General features: G+C 33.7%; 1 protein-coding gene across 3 annotated transcripts; it reads right to left on the minus strand.

Moving 5' to 3' along the window:
- Nucleotides 1-1,035: 1,035 nt before the first annotated feature.
- On the minus strand, nucleotides 1,036-12,080 carry LOC21399873 (oxysterol-binding protein-related protein 4C). Of its 3 annotated transcripts, XM_024168455.1 has the most exons (8): nucleotides 11,607-12,080; nucleotides 8,941-9,096; nucleotides 7,761-8,006; nucleotides 5,870-5,966; nucleotides 4,716-5,007; nucleotides 1,890-1,992; nucleotides 1,580-1,680; nucleotides 1,279-1,349 (listed from the first exon to the last, which is right to left on the minus strand). In XM_024168455.1, the coding sequence occupies exons 1-7, from the start codon at nucleotides 11,607-11,609 to the stop codon at nucleotides 1,615-1,617; spliced, it is 963 nt and encodes a 320-aa protein (XP_024024223.1). In that variant the 5' UTR covers nucleotides 11,610-12,080; the 3' UTR covers nucleotides 1,279-1,349; nucleotides 1,580-1,614. The 3 variants fall into 3 exon arrangements, with proteins under 3 accessions (XP_024024215.1, XP_024024221.1, XP_024024223.1); XM_024168447.1 differs by lacking the exon at nucleotides 1,580-1,680 and having other exon boundaries at nucleotides 1,036-1,349; XM_024168453.1 differs by lacking the exons at nucleotides 1,580-1,680; nucleotides 11,607-12,080 and adding an exon at nucleotides 10,602-10,678 and having other exon boundaries at nucleotides 1,036-1,349.
- Nucleotides 12,081-18,107: the final 6,027 nt, after the last annotated feature.

Below are 18,107 nucleotides of genomic sequence, written 5' to 3' on the forward strand. Positions count from 1 at the left end.
TTATCTTGACCATGTTTACCTCATGTTTACCGCTTTTAATTGACGGCTGTTGTAATTGCATGGCCTTTAACCATGTTAGCTGGTTGCCAAAAATTGTAGTTTTGACCATTAGACGTCATTTTCAATTTTAGACCCTTTGCTTAAAACTCACAAGATATTAAAGTGGTTATTTCATTTTTGTCCTCTTTGATATTTTGGATAAGGGGGATATTACAATGAAGGATGTTTGTGCAAATCTTTTTAGAATATATAGATATTTTGAAAAAAAAAAAAAAAGGGGGTTAGTTGAAAATATATATTTAAATATCTACCTTTTATTTCCTTTCATTTTATTTTTAAAGCCCTCATGAGTATATCCATGACAACCTAATCTTGTTACCAAAGATTAGAAAATAAATCTTATAAGATACATTCAAAATTTCTTTTCCCCAAGGCTTAATTGAAGAAGAAGCAATACCAAAATAACTTATAAGTAGGGTTCCCGTAAAAAACACTTAAACAATCTCGATGTTGTCAAGGTAAGTTTGGCATAAAGTATAAAGATTACCCCCACTATAAATATGAAGCTATTCAGCCCATTTAAAGGTAAGAGATAAACATGGGGCAAAAGAGAAGATGGGGAGAGCAAGAAAAGAGAAGTGAAAAGACGGGAGAGATGAGAGAGAAGTTATTATGTTTTCATTTATCCAAGTTATTTTTGAAACTCATGTTTTCATGTTATTATTGTTGCTATGGTAAACATGCTTTTAATTAGTGTATGGTGAGATGCATTTCCTAACCAACTTAAAGCAGTCAAAGTAAAGGCCTACATAAAGCATAAAACATCGGAGTGATCTCATATCGTCTAAATATAAACATAACTACAAGTACGTATGGATTTTAAGTCATCCCACTTAACAGGTTAACTTTTTAAAATATAAGTCCAATCTGTTATAAAGTCCAATTCTTCTCCCACAATTTATTTGACTATAATTCAACTTGTGACGATAATAAGTACTAGACAATAAAACAATTCAGACAATATAATTAAGGTCCTAATATATAAATATAAGTAAGAGATATGATAGAATAAATTAATTACAATGTAATCAACTGTTAAATGGTATAACAATTGGAGCTGGTGGGACAAAATTTTGCATAGGTAGGCAGTCCCAGCCACTTTCCTTGTCATAAGATACAATAAAATGCTTAGGAGCCCAAGTTTCGGATCTTGAATTTCTGTCTCTTAAGAGCTCCCTTTGTTTTTCCTCAACAGCTTTCTTCGCTTCCATTGCTTTTCCCCAGTCTTTGTTTAATATTCCTTGGCTCACCTCACCCCACACTAAAGCTGATTCACTTGGCCATACTCCCTATTAAAATGAAGAAATTAGTCAACAATCCAAGGGTATGATTATAACTTTCAATTTAAAAGAGAAAAGCTTAATTTGAAATTAGAAAAATCCACAAGGGCAAATATACAAAGATTCAATTAGCCTTTTGCTCTTTAAAAAAAAAAAAAAGGCGGACCCCAGTGCCAAAAAGCCTCTCGTATTATGACAGACTTGGGGGAAAGCTCAATCCCATATGTACGCAGCCTTACCTCCCGAAGGAGAGGTCGTTTCCGGGATTCGAACCTTAGACCGCGGGTGCAAACGCAAGCGCTCCCACCACGGTGCCAAGGCCTGCCTTCAGCCTTTTGCTCTTTTAAGCATGCAAAATTGTAATATAATGGTGAACAAGTAAGCTTTCAGTGCTGAAAGTAGACGCAACTCTGATATTAAGGTGAATCAATATAAATCTAGTATTCTTGTTTGTTTGACTTTTGATTTCAACTTTCGATAATATAGATTTAGGGCGTCTATTTCTTAACAACTTATACATGATAACTTAAGCAACAGTTAAGTAGTTACCTTTGGATCCTTGACCATAGGGGTCTTAAGTCCTGAAATGACTTCTTTTGAATTGTAAATAACTCTAACTTTACCGCTGGTGAGGTCCTTAACCGTGACAGTTCTGCAATAAAATTTAAAAATAGAGACCAAATAACAAACTCTCAAACATTTGTGATGTACTTACATACGTGCCAAGTGCAAAGCAAAAGAAATAGAAACAACAATATATATGCCAAGAAAATCAATGTGATTGCTTTTTTATTTGTGTATATGATAAGCTCCAAATCCACGGTTAGAAGTATTTGACAGAATTCGGAAGAAACTAACAGAAGCTTGATTGTATTAATGACACAAAATTGATTACAGAAAGATAAGGGGATTTTTGAGAGATCCCTTACTCTCCTAGGGTTCCTTCTCTCGAAAGTTTGTACAAATGATTCGATCCCCACTTATTCTACCTCCTAATCTTATTTATACTACTAACTCTTATTCCTCACACTAATTCCAAGAACTAACTAACTAGTAACTATTTAACAAATATAACAAACCACTAACCACTTATTATATTGATTACTAATTACTAACATAATCCTATCATTACTCCCCTCCCCAAGACACCTTGTCCTCAAGGTGTGGTCAAGTGACTGCAGTGGAATGACGCCATCTCCTTCCCATGTCGTCAAGCCCACCTTTCAGAATGTTGAAAGGCATCGCAATTCTTGAAGAGCCAACTTCAACGGTGACAACCCAAGGTGCCACGGAAGTGTAAGTGAGAGCAGAGAACTCATTAGAGCCATTGTTCAGTCCACAAAACATAAAAATTTTAGATTTTGGAGTTACAAACTCAGAAATATCAGATCTTCCATTTGCAGAGTGTCCAAGTCCTATTCCAATGAAGTCAATTTCTCCATCCCCAACCCCAGGAGTGCTGGAATTCCCAGACCCAGTCCACTTTGGGCCAAAATTTGAGGATCCATTACATATCTTGCTGAAATTAGTCCCACTTTTCCTGAAATTTTTAGGCTCAACCCCTATTGAGCCAGAAGTAAGCCCAATAACGTTGGAATTATGCAGCCCAGACCCAATCACACAAGAATCAAACCTGTCCACACTGGAAACGCATAACCCAACCCTCATTTGGCTGGAATTTCGAAACTCAGCCCCACCGACCAAAGGTTTTGAGCCAAACTTCCCTATCCTAACCATATTATCACCGGAATTGAGTGGGTCACTACTATTCCGGCCGGAAATAGCCTCAACTTCACCAGAATCATGTGTCCCAGTCCAAACCGCAGCCAAATCGCCAAGCCCAGCCTCAGCTGCGCCGGAAATTGTGAGCCCAGCCCCAAACGTCGCCGCGCGAGGCTGCCGCTTCCCCTCCAACCACAGCCCGCCGTCAAATCACACTCCACGGCACCGCTCCCCACTGATCTGACCTCCAGGTCATGGATCCAAAAGATTATGGTCGAATCGTAACTCCCGCCACTCCTGAGCATCACCCAGGCCAAATTCAGCGTCGATTAGCCCTCCCCGTTGCAGATGTGGGCTTTCCAAGCCCCAATCGGCGTCGATCTGTTGGTCCCGTCGCAGATTGGGTCAATTATGGTCGAGATCGACCCCTCCGCCGCGCGGGTTCTCCTCGCGTTCAGCCACCTTCCCATTTGGTAGTCTAAACTGCCCTTCCTCTAGCACCGCTCGTCAGATTCGGTCTCCCAAATTTGGTCGCGAACTGTCGAAAATCCTAAGATTTGAAACTCTAGGATCTGAAAACCTAGATTTCGACTCCAGATCGTTCATCTTGCATTCTGATAGCTCTTGACGTCGATCTGCTGCTATGGTCGACGCCACCACCGCTCCAAATCTCATCTCCATCCTCTTTAGAAGTTGCTCCACGTTTTGAACCATGGCTTCAATCTTCGCAATAGAACAGTTTCCCTTTGTTGGTTGGAAACACTGAAACAAATGCATCTTAAAAGCACTCCAACAAACGAATGGCCGTCTTCTATCCTCCCATTGAAACCACTGAAGAGCTTTACCTTCCATGAACTCCCCAACGAACATCACTTTTTCTTGCTCTGAAAATTGATTTTTCAAGAAATATTCTTCTACTCTTGCTATCCACGCATCCGGATCTTCTCCGGAAAACATTAGCTTCTCTAATTGCTGCCAACGTCCATATGTTCCCTCCATCTTCTCTGGATTTTCCCTAAGAAAGTGCTCTGATACCACTTGATAAGCTCCAAATCCACGGTTAGAAGTATTTGACAGAATTCGGAGAAGCTAACAGAAAGTTTGATTGTATTAATGACACAAAATTGATTACAGATAGATAAGGGGATTTTTGAGAGATCCCTTGCTCTCCTAGGGTTCCTTCTCTCGGAAGTTTGTACAAATGATTCGATCCCCACTTATTCTACCTCCTAATCTTATTTATACTACTAACTCTTATTCCTCACACTAATTCCAAGAACTAACTAACTAGTAACTATTTAACAAATATAACAAACCACTAACCACTTATTATATTGATTACTAATTACTAACATAATCCTATCATTACCACTTATTATATTGATTACTAATTACTAACATAATCCTATCAGTATAATAGCTTGAAAACTCTTTAAGACAGCATAAGTGATTTTTTTCCTCAAGGTTTAAGTGTGTAAAAACAATTGAATATATTCTGCTTCCACCAAATTAAGAACATTGAGAAAAAGAAAGATTGTACTTGATTTCATAGTTCACAACAAGGGAGTTAGATTTGTTTACTAATTAATTTTTGGATGTAAGAAGAAAGAGTAAATAATTTATTTCATTAGTCCGAAATAATAATTAAGTTACCTGTCCCAATGGCCATTGATCTCGAAAAGAGGCTTCATTGAAGAAGATTCAAAAATCGTTCCCTTGATTGATCCAGGATTTCCTCTCAAACCTAGGAAGGATCTTCCTCCATATGATAATTTGGCTTCAAGACCCGTCTCGTAGCATCGAATTCGATCGTTTCCTGTCCATTCAACTCCGGGCACTGGAAAGAACTTAATTGAAAGTTTTGGAGAGTTCATTACGTAAGTTTCTCCATAATTTAGGAGTTTCAGCTTTCTTGTTCCCCTAATCTCAGCCTCAACCGATGTGCCTGCATTATTAGCTTTCCAATCTTAATTATAATGAAAATTGATAATGAGTAGTTCTAGAAAGAATGATGCTAGGGCAACAATCGTATCCAATACCATATATTAATTAAATGTGGGTCCCACAATACAAGGCCTCACAATATATATGGAGTTTTTTTTTTTTTTGGTTAATTGTGGTGTCGGATACTACTGATATCTCCAACCATTTCAACATGTTATAAGTTTAGTTTAGAGATATTTTCTTGCTTATCATTAATTTTGATGTCTAAAATTTAAAGGTTCCTACATTAAGTTCCAAAAGTAAATATAAGACAAAAACAAAATACAAGAAACTACTTGAAAAAGTTATATAATAGTGTTTCTATTTTCCCAAGGAGTTTTTGTGATCATCAAGTCCAATATATATTCTCGTTATTAACGCCCAAAAAAAAAAAAACGTACAATATTCTTCTTTCAATTACATTGAAATGCTAACTCAAAAGGGATATATGCGCTTTTCAAATTTTCTTCAATTTGTGTGGAAGTATGGCAAGTTTCAATGATCAACATCCATTTATTAAACAAAACTAAGGTGCATGAATTTCTTCTATGATTACTATTGAGAAGGGAAAATAGCAACGAAGAACATAAACGGTAGATATTGTTTGCACCATGATAAAAATGTAATAATTATTAAGGCCTTGATTTTTTTGCTCGTTTGATTTGAATTGAAATACTGTAGTGAAAAAAATTAAATTTAAATTTTTACGAAAAAAATAATATAATAAAAAATTTGAGTTGTGATTTAAATGATAAAATGAACGAAGTCTGATTATTCCCGCAAAAAATAATGTAATAAGTGCAACTGAATGAGGCTGTGCATACCAAAGAATTTGGGAACAGGATGTTGACACCATAGCAGTTCAAGGTTTTCTTTCTCATCCGTTGCATGAAGGACAGAAACTGGTGGGTGATGTGATATCTTCATGCAAATTTACAAGCAGTAAAAAAGCTTCATCAGAAAATATAGATGAATATTTAATTTTTGTACTATCCAGAATATTTTATTAAAATCAACAGGGATGTCATAAAATGTAAAGCTGTACAGATGACATCTATTAGATTTTGTGTCAACTAACATTTTAGAGGTCGAGACAAATAATTAAAAAAAAAAGAGCTTATTACATTGGCACCTCATGTATTTTGTTAAAATAATAGATATATTCTCTTGATCGAAACTAATTTTATTAAAATAATAGAGATATTCTCTTGATCGAAATTAATTTTGTTAAAATAATAGAGATATTCTCTTGATCGAAACTAATCACGTTAATACCTCTCGAGTTTTAATAAAAATTACACGGACACCTCCTCCGTTAGTTGACTGCAAATCTTGGTCGTTAAATTTTTTTCAAATGCAAAAAATGGCCCTTTATTTACCAGAAAATGTTTCTATGTTGTACGTAGTATGAGAAAAGATGTGTATACTCTTATTTAGCATCAAAACATGAGTTTAGTTAATTTTTACACATTTATAACTATAATTTTCACTCTAATAAAAACAATTATATTTTTTTATTTTTCTTTTTCTAAAACTCCTTTGTTTTAATAATGTTCTCGATCCACTAAACTTGTATATTAAATTAAAAACCATTTAATATTTGGTGCATTATTAGGATCAACTATATTATAATGAAAATTAATTTAATTAAAAGAATAAATTAAATTGGACAGTTTGATCCTAATGATGAAACAAAATTGTAGTTTAAATTAAACTTAAAACATTAATGACAAAAAATATAAGACACCAAATTAAACGCATTAACTTTTTTAACCTATTTTTAGGTTGACTCTTTAAAAATATTACAACATATCTTTACACCAGTTTTTATTAAAAGAATCAAATAAAAAAGAATGAAAGCAAATCTAACATAGGGGTAGTTTTGACATTTCTTACTAAAAGTTAATAGAGTTTCAAATAAAAGGTGTTGTTGTTAATAACTTCAGTCAATTAATAAATTCCGTCAAGAGAGTGTCATTTTAATTTTAATAAAACACAAGGGGTGTTATAGTAATAAGTCCTAAAAACGGCTTTTTCAGACAGAGACAAGGAAGTAGGGACATATATGTTATAATAACAAGTCCTAAAAACGGCTTTTTCAGACAGAGACAAGGAAGTAGGGACATATATAACTAGTTCCAATGAATATGAAATAAATAGTAATGGAATAACTAGTATCATATTGCTAGTACTGCAGGCCGTTGACACATAAAAAGAGTGCACCAATTTCTATTTGGTTTTTTATGAGAAATACAAAGATGCCATCCACAAGAAGTCTTCATTTTTGCCGCCCAATAGTAAAAATTAGAGCATCTATATCAGTTAATTTTTCATAAAATAGAGCAAAATGTTTTTTTTATATTCTCCAGAATATTTTATTAAAATCAACTAAAGTATCATAAATGTAAAGTTGTTGGATTTTAGTGGTTTAATATGTAATTTTCTTTTCTTTTTTTTTTTCTAACCCAAAGAAAAATGAATGAGCCCATATAAGTCCCATTAGAGTCGAAAATTGTAGGAGTTCCTCTAGTGGAGCAGAACTCCGCATCTCTCCTAATCCCACTATGATGAACCACCATTGAGGCTGAATTTATGTGAAAATTTTCTATTAATTAGCTTCAAGAAGTAAAAATTGATGCTTCTGATCATCACGTAATTATAAGTATAGTTTAGCAGTAATTTCACGTCTAACAAACAAAAAGCGAGTGAACGAACCTGTTCAAGAAGAACATTGAGGGTTCCTCGGGAAACGTGATGGGTCTCTCCAAGAATTGGGTTGTAAGGAGCAACTCCAAAATCCACAGGACGAAGAGTGGAAATGCTCCATGCTACTACGGCCATGAACCTCTCAGAAGGGCTCCCCTCAATGTTACACTTTCCCAACATGTCATCGCCAACACAATACACTGACTCACCATAACATTGCAATTGTGACTTTGGAATGTTGAAAATGGCTGGCAGCTAAAAAAAATAAAAATAAAAATAAAAACAATAAAATAAAAATCAAGTTAATTAGCACAAATGGGATAAGAGCAACAATCAAGACCCTATTCATTTCACGGATTTGAGTTTAGAATTCGAGTTTTACTGCAGCAAAAAGCTCTCAGAAACTGTCGCATCTAACTTTTTTGCTACAGTAAAAAGCTCTAACATAAAATCACATCTCAACTCGAATTAAAAACTCAAATTAACGAACTAAACGAGCCCCAAATATTATTTTATTTGGCTGTGCCGGTCCTTGACAAGTCATTATTCTTCTTTCATATATCTGGCCAATTATATAGACACAATTTGTAACTGGTTGCTGGTATAATTTATCTGTAATTTTGAATGCTTAATCTTCTTATAAAGTATAAAATTCGAATCTCTCACTCTTAAGTTATATAAAAACAATTGGTAGTCATGATTAAGAAAAGTAACATGTGTTTTTATAGTACTTTAAAGCTAATTTGCACGGAGAAAAAACATGATAAATTTGGGAATGAAGTGTCCCTTTTCATCTTCTTAAATAAAAGGATTAATAATTGCTAATCTAGACCTAATTGGTCTCAATAATGCTAAGAAGGACCAGATTGAATTTTGAGAGACCCATTCAGCCTTTGCACCACAGTTGATGTTAATCTACAAACTAACAAAAGCTTGAACAAATATTTACAACGACGTTTTTCCACCTAATTACGGATTTCATTATTTGATTTCACCTACTCAGTTAACGAGACTCATTTTATGTGAATAGCGGGATTTTAACTCCATCGGATCATAAGAGTGCTCATGATTTCAACATAGTTGGATATAGTAAAATTATGAGTAAAGTTCAGGGACTATTTTCATGATTAACCTAAAGGATTATTATTTAAAAATAAAAAGGGAAAAAGAAAAGTACGCAAAGACTTACCTGCATTCGGGTGAGATCTGATCCTGACCGTACATTTTTAAAGAGACTGAGAACCCGTTGAAGCATATTGGGGACCCCATCTTCATCATTCACGTCTCCCTTTAACGACAATGGCTTTGTGAGAAAAATCTGCGTCTCCTTCTTCCCTTCCATGACCTGAAAAACACCCAATCAATTCCCAAAGACATTTTGAAATATTGTTTCTGATTACTTATCATCAAACACTCAATGACACTTAATTTTATTCTATATATATATGATTAAAATTGGAAAATTTTGTAGATATTAAGTATAGTATTAACCCTTCAAATATAAAATGAAAAATCCCTGATGGGTATAAATATAGAATGTAGTATGTAAATTAGGTATTTATTAGTTTTATCAGCAAAGCGGCCTCCGCCAACACCGTCCAGAAATGACAATGACAATAACAGGACTTATTTTACTATCAAACAAAAAATAAGAATTTTTTTTTTTTTTTGGACCTGTTTGGTGTTGTTTATAGAAGCTGTTTTTAATATGTTTTTATAAGAATCTAAGCAGGCTTAGCGTACCATATTAATCATATGTCTGAGAAAAGAAAAAGATATTGGCCATTTATGAGGAATTCAATAATATGTAAATGTGATATTGAAAAAAAAAAAAAAGATATATGCTTAAGATCTCTTATGATAGTGGCATGGGTGGATTTAGGTGAGGGATTGCGGGTTTAATTTTGTCTTGTATAAAAAAAAAATATAATTGTGGGTCAAATAACAATTTTTCCGTAATTAAGAAAAATAATAGTTGGTAAGAAAACTACCAAAGCTCATGCGCGGAACTCAATAAAACTGAATATGCTAACTAACAAATTAATATATTGTCCTTGCCTTTTACAGGTAACAATTAACATATTTGATTAAAAAAAAAAACAAGAAAAAAAAAATGAAATGAACAATCTGCTTCTAATTAAAGTATTAAACATATGCACATGTAGAGATCCGTTGAAAAACAAATTAAAAGTCAAAAGGAAAAGGACTATCAAAATGGAAATATTCCAAGCGGAAAAACTTAAAAAAGAAAAATAATAAAAAAAAACCACAGCAGAAACAATTAAAGTATATAATTTTGTTCATTTTTTTTTAGAAATAAATAAATATATCACGGGCCGCGGCCTGCACGAATTTGGATCTGATAATTAAATTGCAGTCAAATGGGAAGCAACAATATTGAGGAAGACAAATGTATCGTTCATTTTACCGATTCAAGTTTTCAGTTATAAGTTTTTACAGTTAAAAACTTTTAAAAATGTCACATTTAACTTTTTATACTATAGTTAGAAGCTCTTAAAAAATGTTACATATAAATTCAAATTGAAAATTCAAATCTATAAAGTGAACGAGGCCAAAGATGTTATTACACAATCCCAAACGAGAATATATTATATATATATATATATATATATATGCGTGTATATATAATAGCACACGGCCTCCCATGGTTATACACGAAAAAATTGAAAAGAAAAGGCAAATGAAAGGAGACGGCAAGAGAGAGAGAAGAGAGAGAGAGAGAAATCACTGTATATGTTTAATATTAATTAGTGTTTTTGAAAACAAAATTAGAATCTTCTATAAAGTAGTAAAAAGTAGTAAAAAGTATAAGGAGATCGACGAACTCACAAGATGATCTTCTTCTTCTTCTTCTTTTTTTCTTTATTTTGGCCACACGAATTAATATCTATAGCACATTATATTTAATTTGCTAATTGCTTAAGACACATAAAGGCATTTTTATAATGATATATAAGCGGAGTGGTTAAGCTCAAAACTTGCACGCCACCACAAAAAGCAATATTGTAAACCAATGTTAGCATACGATCAAAAACTCTGAAAAAAGTTATTAGTTCCTTAAGAGTGTCAAAAAAAAAAAAAAAAATTTATTGGTTGATTTTTCCCTCCTTTCTTTTCTTCATTTTGACTTGAAACTGACAAAGAGAGACAATAAAACAAAGTAATAGTAAAAAAACGACAGTTACTTGTTTGAATTGAGAATTTAAAATAAAATATAAATTCATGTCAGAGAAAATATTATAATAAAAAACTTAAAATTAAATATTTATATGCAAAAATACTGTAACAGGTATAAAATTTCTTTTGAATAGCAATGTACGTAAAAGCGTATCTTATCTTATGCTATCTTAACGTTAAAGAAATGGTCCAAAATAAAAGCAAAGGGAAAGATGCCAAAAACAACACGCATAGCATTATATACCCTTATCATTTCCTTTCACACTACTTTTATTATATATATATGTATATATATAACTATTTATTTATTTTTTATTTTTAAGAAAAAAGTATAGTTCAGTATTGTAGCTAGAAAACTGCTTTTTGATATTTGCAAAACCAGCTTTCTTTGCTTATTGGAAAAACACCCTTCTGTGGACATGGAAAGACAAAACGAGGCCATCGACAAGAGAAGAGAGTTTTCATGCACAAACAGATTCTCAAAATCAAGAAATTTATATAAATCACAAAAGTGTAGAGCTTATATATGTTAATTATTCATCCGAAGAAGTGAAAAAGAAGAGAGAAATGGGAGAGAGAGAGAGAGAGAGAGAGACAGAGACAGAGAGAGAGAGAGAGAGAGAGAGAGAGAGAGAGAGAGAGATGTAAAAAACGTACCATTTTTAGGAGAAGAAGCAAATCTGACCGATGACCGATTGTAGAAACAGATCAATATATCTATTATCTATATTATATCTAAATCTATATCTATATGTGGGTTTGTTAAGAGATGCTTTTGAGTTTTGAGTTGGAGGTGAGAAAGAAATGGACGAGAAAAGAGAGGGCGAGAGAAATTGGCCGGTAATGGTGTTTGTTAAGCTTCGAGGACTAAAAAGTTTTTTTAATAGACTTTGAAAAGAGCGAAAAAACCAAGGAGGATATCTAGATGCATGTAATTAGGGTAGGTATTTGTTTATTATATATTTTTTTTGCTTGAATTTGTTTATTATAATTTACTTGATGGATAAAATATCTCGTATTTATGACAATAGAGATTACAGTTTTTTTTCATGGGACGGGGCTCCGCCCGAAAAGGACAAGGATAGGGGACCATCATTAGGGTTGGAGGTGAGGATGGGAAAAAAACTTCCCCGAGGCGCAACATGATGGGGTCGAGGGAACCACTCCCACTCCTCTTCCGCCCTCATATTCATATAAATATATTTTTATATAAACAAATATATATGTAGAACTGAAAATTCGGGCGCAGCCCGAAAGGGTAGTTAGGGCAGGGCCTGGCCGGCCAGTAGTTTTAATCAGGCCGGGTCAGGCCGGCCCTAAATAACTTTATATAGGTCTAGCTCGGCCCTAAGAACCGAATCGGCTCGGTTCGATCCGAACATGATTTATAAAAATTTTAAAAAAAAGAACGAAATTTATAATAAATCGCGAATATTGTAAAATTTTAATGGAATAAGACTTTATTTATGTAATTATAAAAACTTCATTAAAAACCTTACCAAGAAAAACCCATTGGGATAAAACCTTGGTAAGAAAAAAAAGAGTGCAGTATTATTTTTACAGTTACAATTTATATATACTTAAGAAACAAAAATATCTAGCTGCCTGCTACACTACTCCCGGCATCAGAAGCGTCATCGTCAATGTATAAGTTTTAAAATTGATCAATTAAATCTTTGTCTTTGGCACAGTGTTGCATTCGCAAAAAAACATTTTTCCAATCTTTTAGACATATTAGCACCTCAACCATTTCTGGAGTCAACGAAGTCCTTCTTTCTTCAATTATCCTCCCAGCTGTGCTAAAGGCAGATTTTGAAGACATTGTTGATACTGGAATAGTCAAGATATCACTTGCTAATATTGAAGGTACTCGAAATCTTACACCTTGTAGCTTCCACTATGCGAAAATTTGGAAATTGTGATCATTATTAGCACCATCTATCACCGAGAATTCCGTCTCAAGGTATCCGTTGAGCTCCTTATATTGTGTCGTCATTGGTGTTGATGGTGGTGGCATGACACTCGCAGTTGATGACGAACTAGAGCCACCACGATGAAAAGATATAAAATTCCAAAACTTCTTTTTTGAGCAGGCCGGCTGATCTTATTGCGTTTGTTGAGTTGTCAAGTTACCGAACTTGTTCTCGTAAATTGCATAAATCTCAAACAACTTCTCACGTGTGTTAACAACCTGTGAAGTATAATCTATGTCTAACTAGCCACCGATATGAGAAAGAATATTTCCAAGACCGGATAATTTTACTCTAGGATCCAAAATAATAGTAAACAATACGATAGAGGAATTTCAGACTAATATTTCCTAAACTTTGCTTCCATTTTTTTTTACCATTGGTTTAAATAACATATCATTTCTATACGTTTCAAATAAGTCTGTAATCTCACAAATTTGTTGCAATAGAAATGGAGAAGTAGGATAATAAATACAAGATAATAAAACAGTAGAATCATAAAAAACCCCCAAAGAAGACACAAATCGTTCACATATAAACCAGTCATCTTCCTGCAGGAGATTTCAGGCTATTTTTGGGCCGGGCCATTTTAGGCTATTTTCAGGCCGGGCTATTCGGGCTCTCCGGGCTGGGCTCGGGCCGCCTGCGGGTCTGGAATTACCGCCCCGCCCGGCCCTACACTTGGGCCGGGCTTGTATGGATTCGGGCCGGGCTAGGCTAGTCTCTAGGCCCACAGTAACGAGCTTCGGGTCGACCCATCTAGCCCGGCCTAAATTTTCAGCACTATATATATGTATAAAATTAACTTTTAAAATATCTAATTAGACCTCTTGATACTTTATTACAAAGATTTGGTATGCATATGTCTAGAATTTGGTTTGTTTTGTACAACCTTTAACTTTGGTTTTATGTATAAAATTAATTTTCAAAATATATAATTAGACCTCTTGATGCTTTATTACTAAGATTTGGTGTGCATATGTTTAGAATTTAGTTTATTTTATACCACCTTTGACTTTGGTTTAATCTATAGTGAATTTCTACTTTATTTTTGTTTTAAATTGCTATAATTGTGAAATTATTAAATGAGAAATATAACAGGTATGGAGAAGGCTCCCATAAAGAGGACTCTCCGACCTCGACCCCGCCCTTCCTTAAGCGGGGATGAAGACAGGGATAATGGAGACAATTCATTTTATGAATTGGGATTCTGGATTTTGTGAGTCTTTAAATGATTAGGATATTGTAACAATTTGATGCCTAAATTTGGGTAAATGCCCGATTTAAGGGCATATTTTCTAAAGTAAATGATCACACCTTTTCTAAATTAGTAAAATGGCTGATTTAATTTAAAGATAAAGCCAAAAAGACAAAAATTATCTTTCCTATTACCTATCTCGTCCATCACTGAGATCAATGAAGATCAGAGAATCTCCGGCATCGCATAACTCCCACGGCAGCCTCCATGATGATCTATGGCGTCACACAGCTCTTGATCTTGATCTTGCTCTTTCCATTACCGTCTTCGTGATGATCTCCGGTGATGTCTCGTAGAGTTTTCCGGCATTGCAGATCTCCGATATATAGGTGTTTTTTCGTTTATAATTACTTCAAAATTTTATGGAAAAAAAACACAAACAAAAAAATTTGAACCGCTGTTCATACCCACAAAACAAACATAAGTACTATAGTCAACTATAAATCAAACATAGCAAGTATGGTCGACCAATGCTCCGTGAAGGAGTGAAAGAGCGAAACCAAACTCTATGAAGAAGATAGATCTAAACGAAAGAAGATGGGGATAAAATAGGAAAACTAAAAAAAATCTACCGAAAAAATTAAAATCATAAAAGTTTGTAGGAAAAGATGGTTATTAAACCATGTTAAGTGGCCATTTTGAGTGGGTCCCACTTTGTCAATGTGAAAGATTAAAGTAGAATCAAATTCTCCTTCACGAGATCTTCAAAACGGTATATAATATGCTCAAAGTGACATTAGGTGAATGAGGAATTGAGACTCAAAGTATGCTCATTGCTAATGGAAAGTTGGAAGCACATAAAGAGGGAATTAAAAGTCCCACATAGGAAAGGAGCTACAACTTCATGAAGTTTATAAGTGTTTGCACTATTAGACATGTGTATGAGCTTATACCTATAAGGCTTTCTCATGCTCAATAAAGTTTTTCGGGCTTGTTGTGGATTTTATTTTGCAAATTTTTTATTTACTTTTTCCAACAAATTTGAATTTATTTATTTATTTTTTGTTAAATTCGGTATCAATTTCAGAATTCCAACAGCTTGGAATTATGAGCGTCATTAGTGCAGGTTTATTTCTAAATCTGGTCTCATAATTCAAACCTCAACAATTTGGGATTAAATTAGATTAATTCCCATTATTTTTGGGTTTAAAACCTCCCCCACAGTAGCCTATGAAAGGAGGCCTCCTCAGCCATTTGGGGACACACCATTCAGAAGTTCTTCTGCTCCTTTTTCTTTGTGCTCTTGTTTTTTTCTCTGTTTCGTTTATGTCTTAGGAAGTTGAGGAGTTCTGGTGATAGGAGGAAGGCATAGTCTTAGTTCGACGGAGTAATTCTTCTGGTGTTAAAGCTCCGCTCATCGTCATTGTATTTTGAGAGACAGACAATCGTGAAAATCTCAAACACCCATGGAAAGGGCGAATTTATTTTAAAGAAATTGTGAGTTTCCCGTGAATCGCAACACCTGTCTTGAAGAAAGTGTCATTATGCCCTAGAGCCTTCCATGTCTTACCACATTTTGAATATCAATCCCACGTATTTCCCTCCTAATATAATTACAATGACAACAACAACAACGAATCCACAAAATCTACAAAATCCACAAAATCAACAAAATTTCAAAAATTCACAATACTCACAATTAATCACCACAAGAACGGGGTGATTGTTTTTCAGTGAAGTCAGCTACCACCAAAGGCCACAAAGTTCGGCGACAGCGTCCAAATTTCCAGCCAAATAAGGTTTTGGCAAATTGGGGGTTTTAAGATTTTTGGGCTCCAATTAGGAGAATACTTTATGTCACGACCGACAAATTTATCGAATAAATTATTATAATACATAAAATTTTCTGAAATTTTTTGTATTATAAATATGAATACTTTTATGATAAGTATTTGTTGATATTAGTATTGAATAGCAAAGTACAAGTTAAAAGTTAAAAATTTCTGACATATGATGCAGTTACCGAATTTCATACTGTAATCAAGAAAGTGGCACGGAACGTTGTGTTATTCCCACAAGTGGGAAAACACATGAATATTAAGGTTAAGAAATGAAAAAGAATTGAAAAATATTAATTATAGGGTTTTAGAAATAAATAGAACGAAGAACAGACGAAAAAGGGGTTCATAATGTCGAACCGAGAAAATTAGGGTTTTCGACCGATTATGGTTGATTGAATCCAAATTTGTTGACCAAGAGTTGACCAATAGGCCACTCTTGAAAAGTTAGTCAAGGTTGAGGAAAGTTGACAAAGTTGACCAACTGTCTGATAAACACAGATAAAACGCGCACCAGATAGGAAGTAAATTGAACTGAAGTAAGATAGTTATTAAAAATGAATGGTTGAGATTTAAGGTGACTAAATGGATGGAGGGCTGAGATTAGGACACCTAGAAAGAGAGGATATGGCTGGCCAAGCTTTTTTTTTTTTTTTTTTGCAAAAAAGACCCTAAAAAGTGTCAAAATTACACCTAGGTCCTTCTTCTCTTTTTGTGAACGGTTTTATAAGAAAAAAAATATTTTGAGCACATCACGAGCATGACATGACCCATTGAGCACAATGGACCGGCAAGATAAATATAAAATTTTTTCTTTTTATTAATAAATTTTCGTTATTATTACGTATCTCTAAACAAATATAAAAATTGTTATTACAAATAAATTTTTGTTAGTTTTAATTTGTTATTCATTTATGTTAGTTATCTCTTTTTTCAGTATTAATTTAAATAAAATAGAAAATTTTATTTTTAAATTAGTACTTATAATGATGATGGCATCTAAGTTCTTTGTTTTTTTGCTTAGTAATAGGATATGAAAATTTATTTTTAATTGAAAACTCTTGAAAAAATAATTTTAAATGTCTCAATGGTAGAATGGGCCGGCTTAAAGATCTATTGTGCCAAGTACGATAAAGGCATGGGTTCAGCACGAGCAAGAGCACGAACAGGCCGGGGCCTGTTTTTAAATATTGGGATGCACTAGCATGACGCGAAGTTTCAGTGGGATAAGCCAAGCATGGTACGAAGCACCCTTGGACCTAGCTGATCATGGGCCCAGCCAGCACGACACAACACGATTGACATCTCTATTTGGAGGAATCTTTAATGTTCGAGAAGGTTCCAAGATGTTCTAGAAGGTTCTACTACACTCTAGAATATTTTAGAAGGTTCTAGAAGTGTTGAGATATTTATAAAATTCTTTAGATGTCTTTAAAACTATCTTGAAGTTTTACGATACTTGTAGAATTTAGGAAAAGATTGTAGAAGGTTCTAGAAAGTAACATAACATTGAATGTAACTAGGAAGTTTACTAGAAGTTTATAGGCTTGTATAATTCTATGAAGATCTTGATAATTCATATTAGGAGATCTCTTGACCTATAAATAGGAGGAAGGGTCTTCATTTAGGATCAATTCTCATGGATGGAAACCCCATGGATCCATTCAAGACAACTTCCTCATTTGTAATCCTTTTATTTGGAGTTAGTAAAGCTTTTTTTCTTTATTCTCTTGCTCTTTACCTGGGGTTAGAAAGACTGACTTAGCATTAAGAAAGTGTTGAGTGTTAAGTGCTGCATAATCGCGTTATGAAAAGATTGGACCGTGACAATAAGAATCCTTATTCTCTTGAATATCGTCAACTAACTAAAGTCATTCATCTGTTTTGACTGATAATATTTATCATAATTAATTAAATCAACCATTAATAAATCTAGAATTTAATGTCATTGGGGGCATTGATGATATTTTTGTAAATCATTAAATTATTATTTATAAGTATATACTACTAAATGCTTCCGTTAATTTATTTCATGTTCAGTTATTTTAATATGTTTGACACTTTGTTTCACAAGAATTTAAATTTAGCATTATGTAACACATACTTCCAATTAGTTAATAGTATTAGGAGTTAATATTTTGAGGGTTTTAAA

This window comes from Morus notabilis, unplaced genomic scaffold (genome assembly GCF_000414095.1).
Source record: "Morus notabilis unplaced genomic scaffold, ASM41409v2 Scaffold193, whole genome shotgun sequence".
Taxonomy (NCBI): domain Eukaryota; kingdom Viridiplantae; phylum Streptophyta; class Magnoliopsida; order Rosales; family Moraceae; genus Morus; species Morus notabilis.

Bases quoted from the DNA above. Each gene is read 5' to 3' on its own strand.
- LOC21399873 (XM_024168447.1), bottom strand. The intron at 5,967-7,760 runs GTTCGTTCACTC...ATTTGCATGAAG, and splicing joins TCAATGTTCTTCTTGAACAG to ATATCACATCACCCACCAGT. The intron at 5,008-5,869 runs GTATGCACAGCC...CTAATAATGCAG, and splicing joins TCCTGTTCCCAAATTCTTTG to GCACATCGGTTGAGGCTGAG.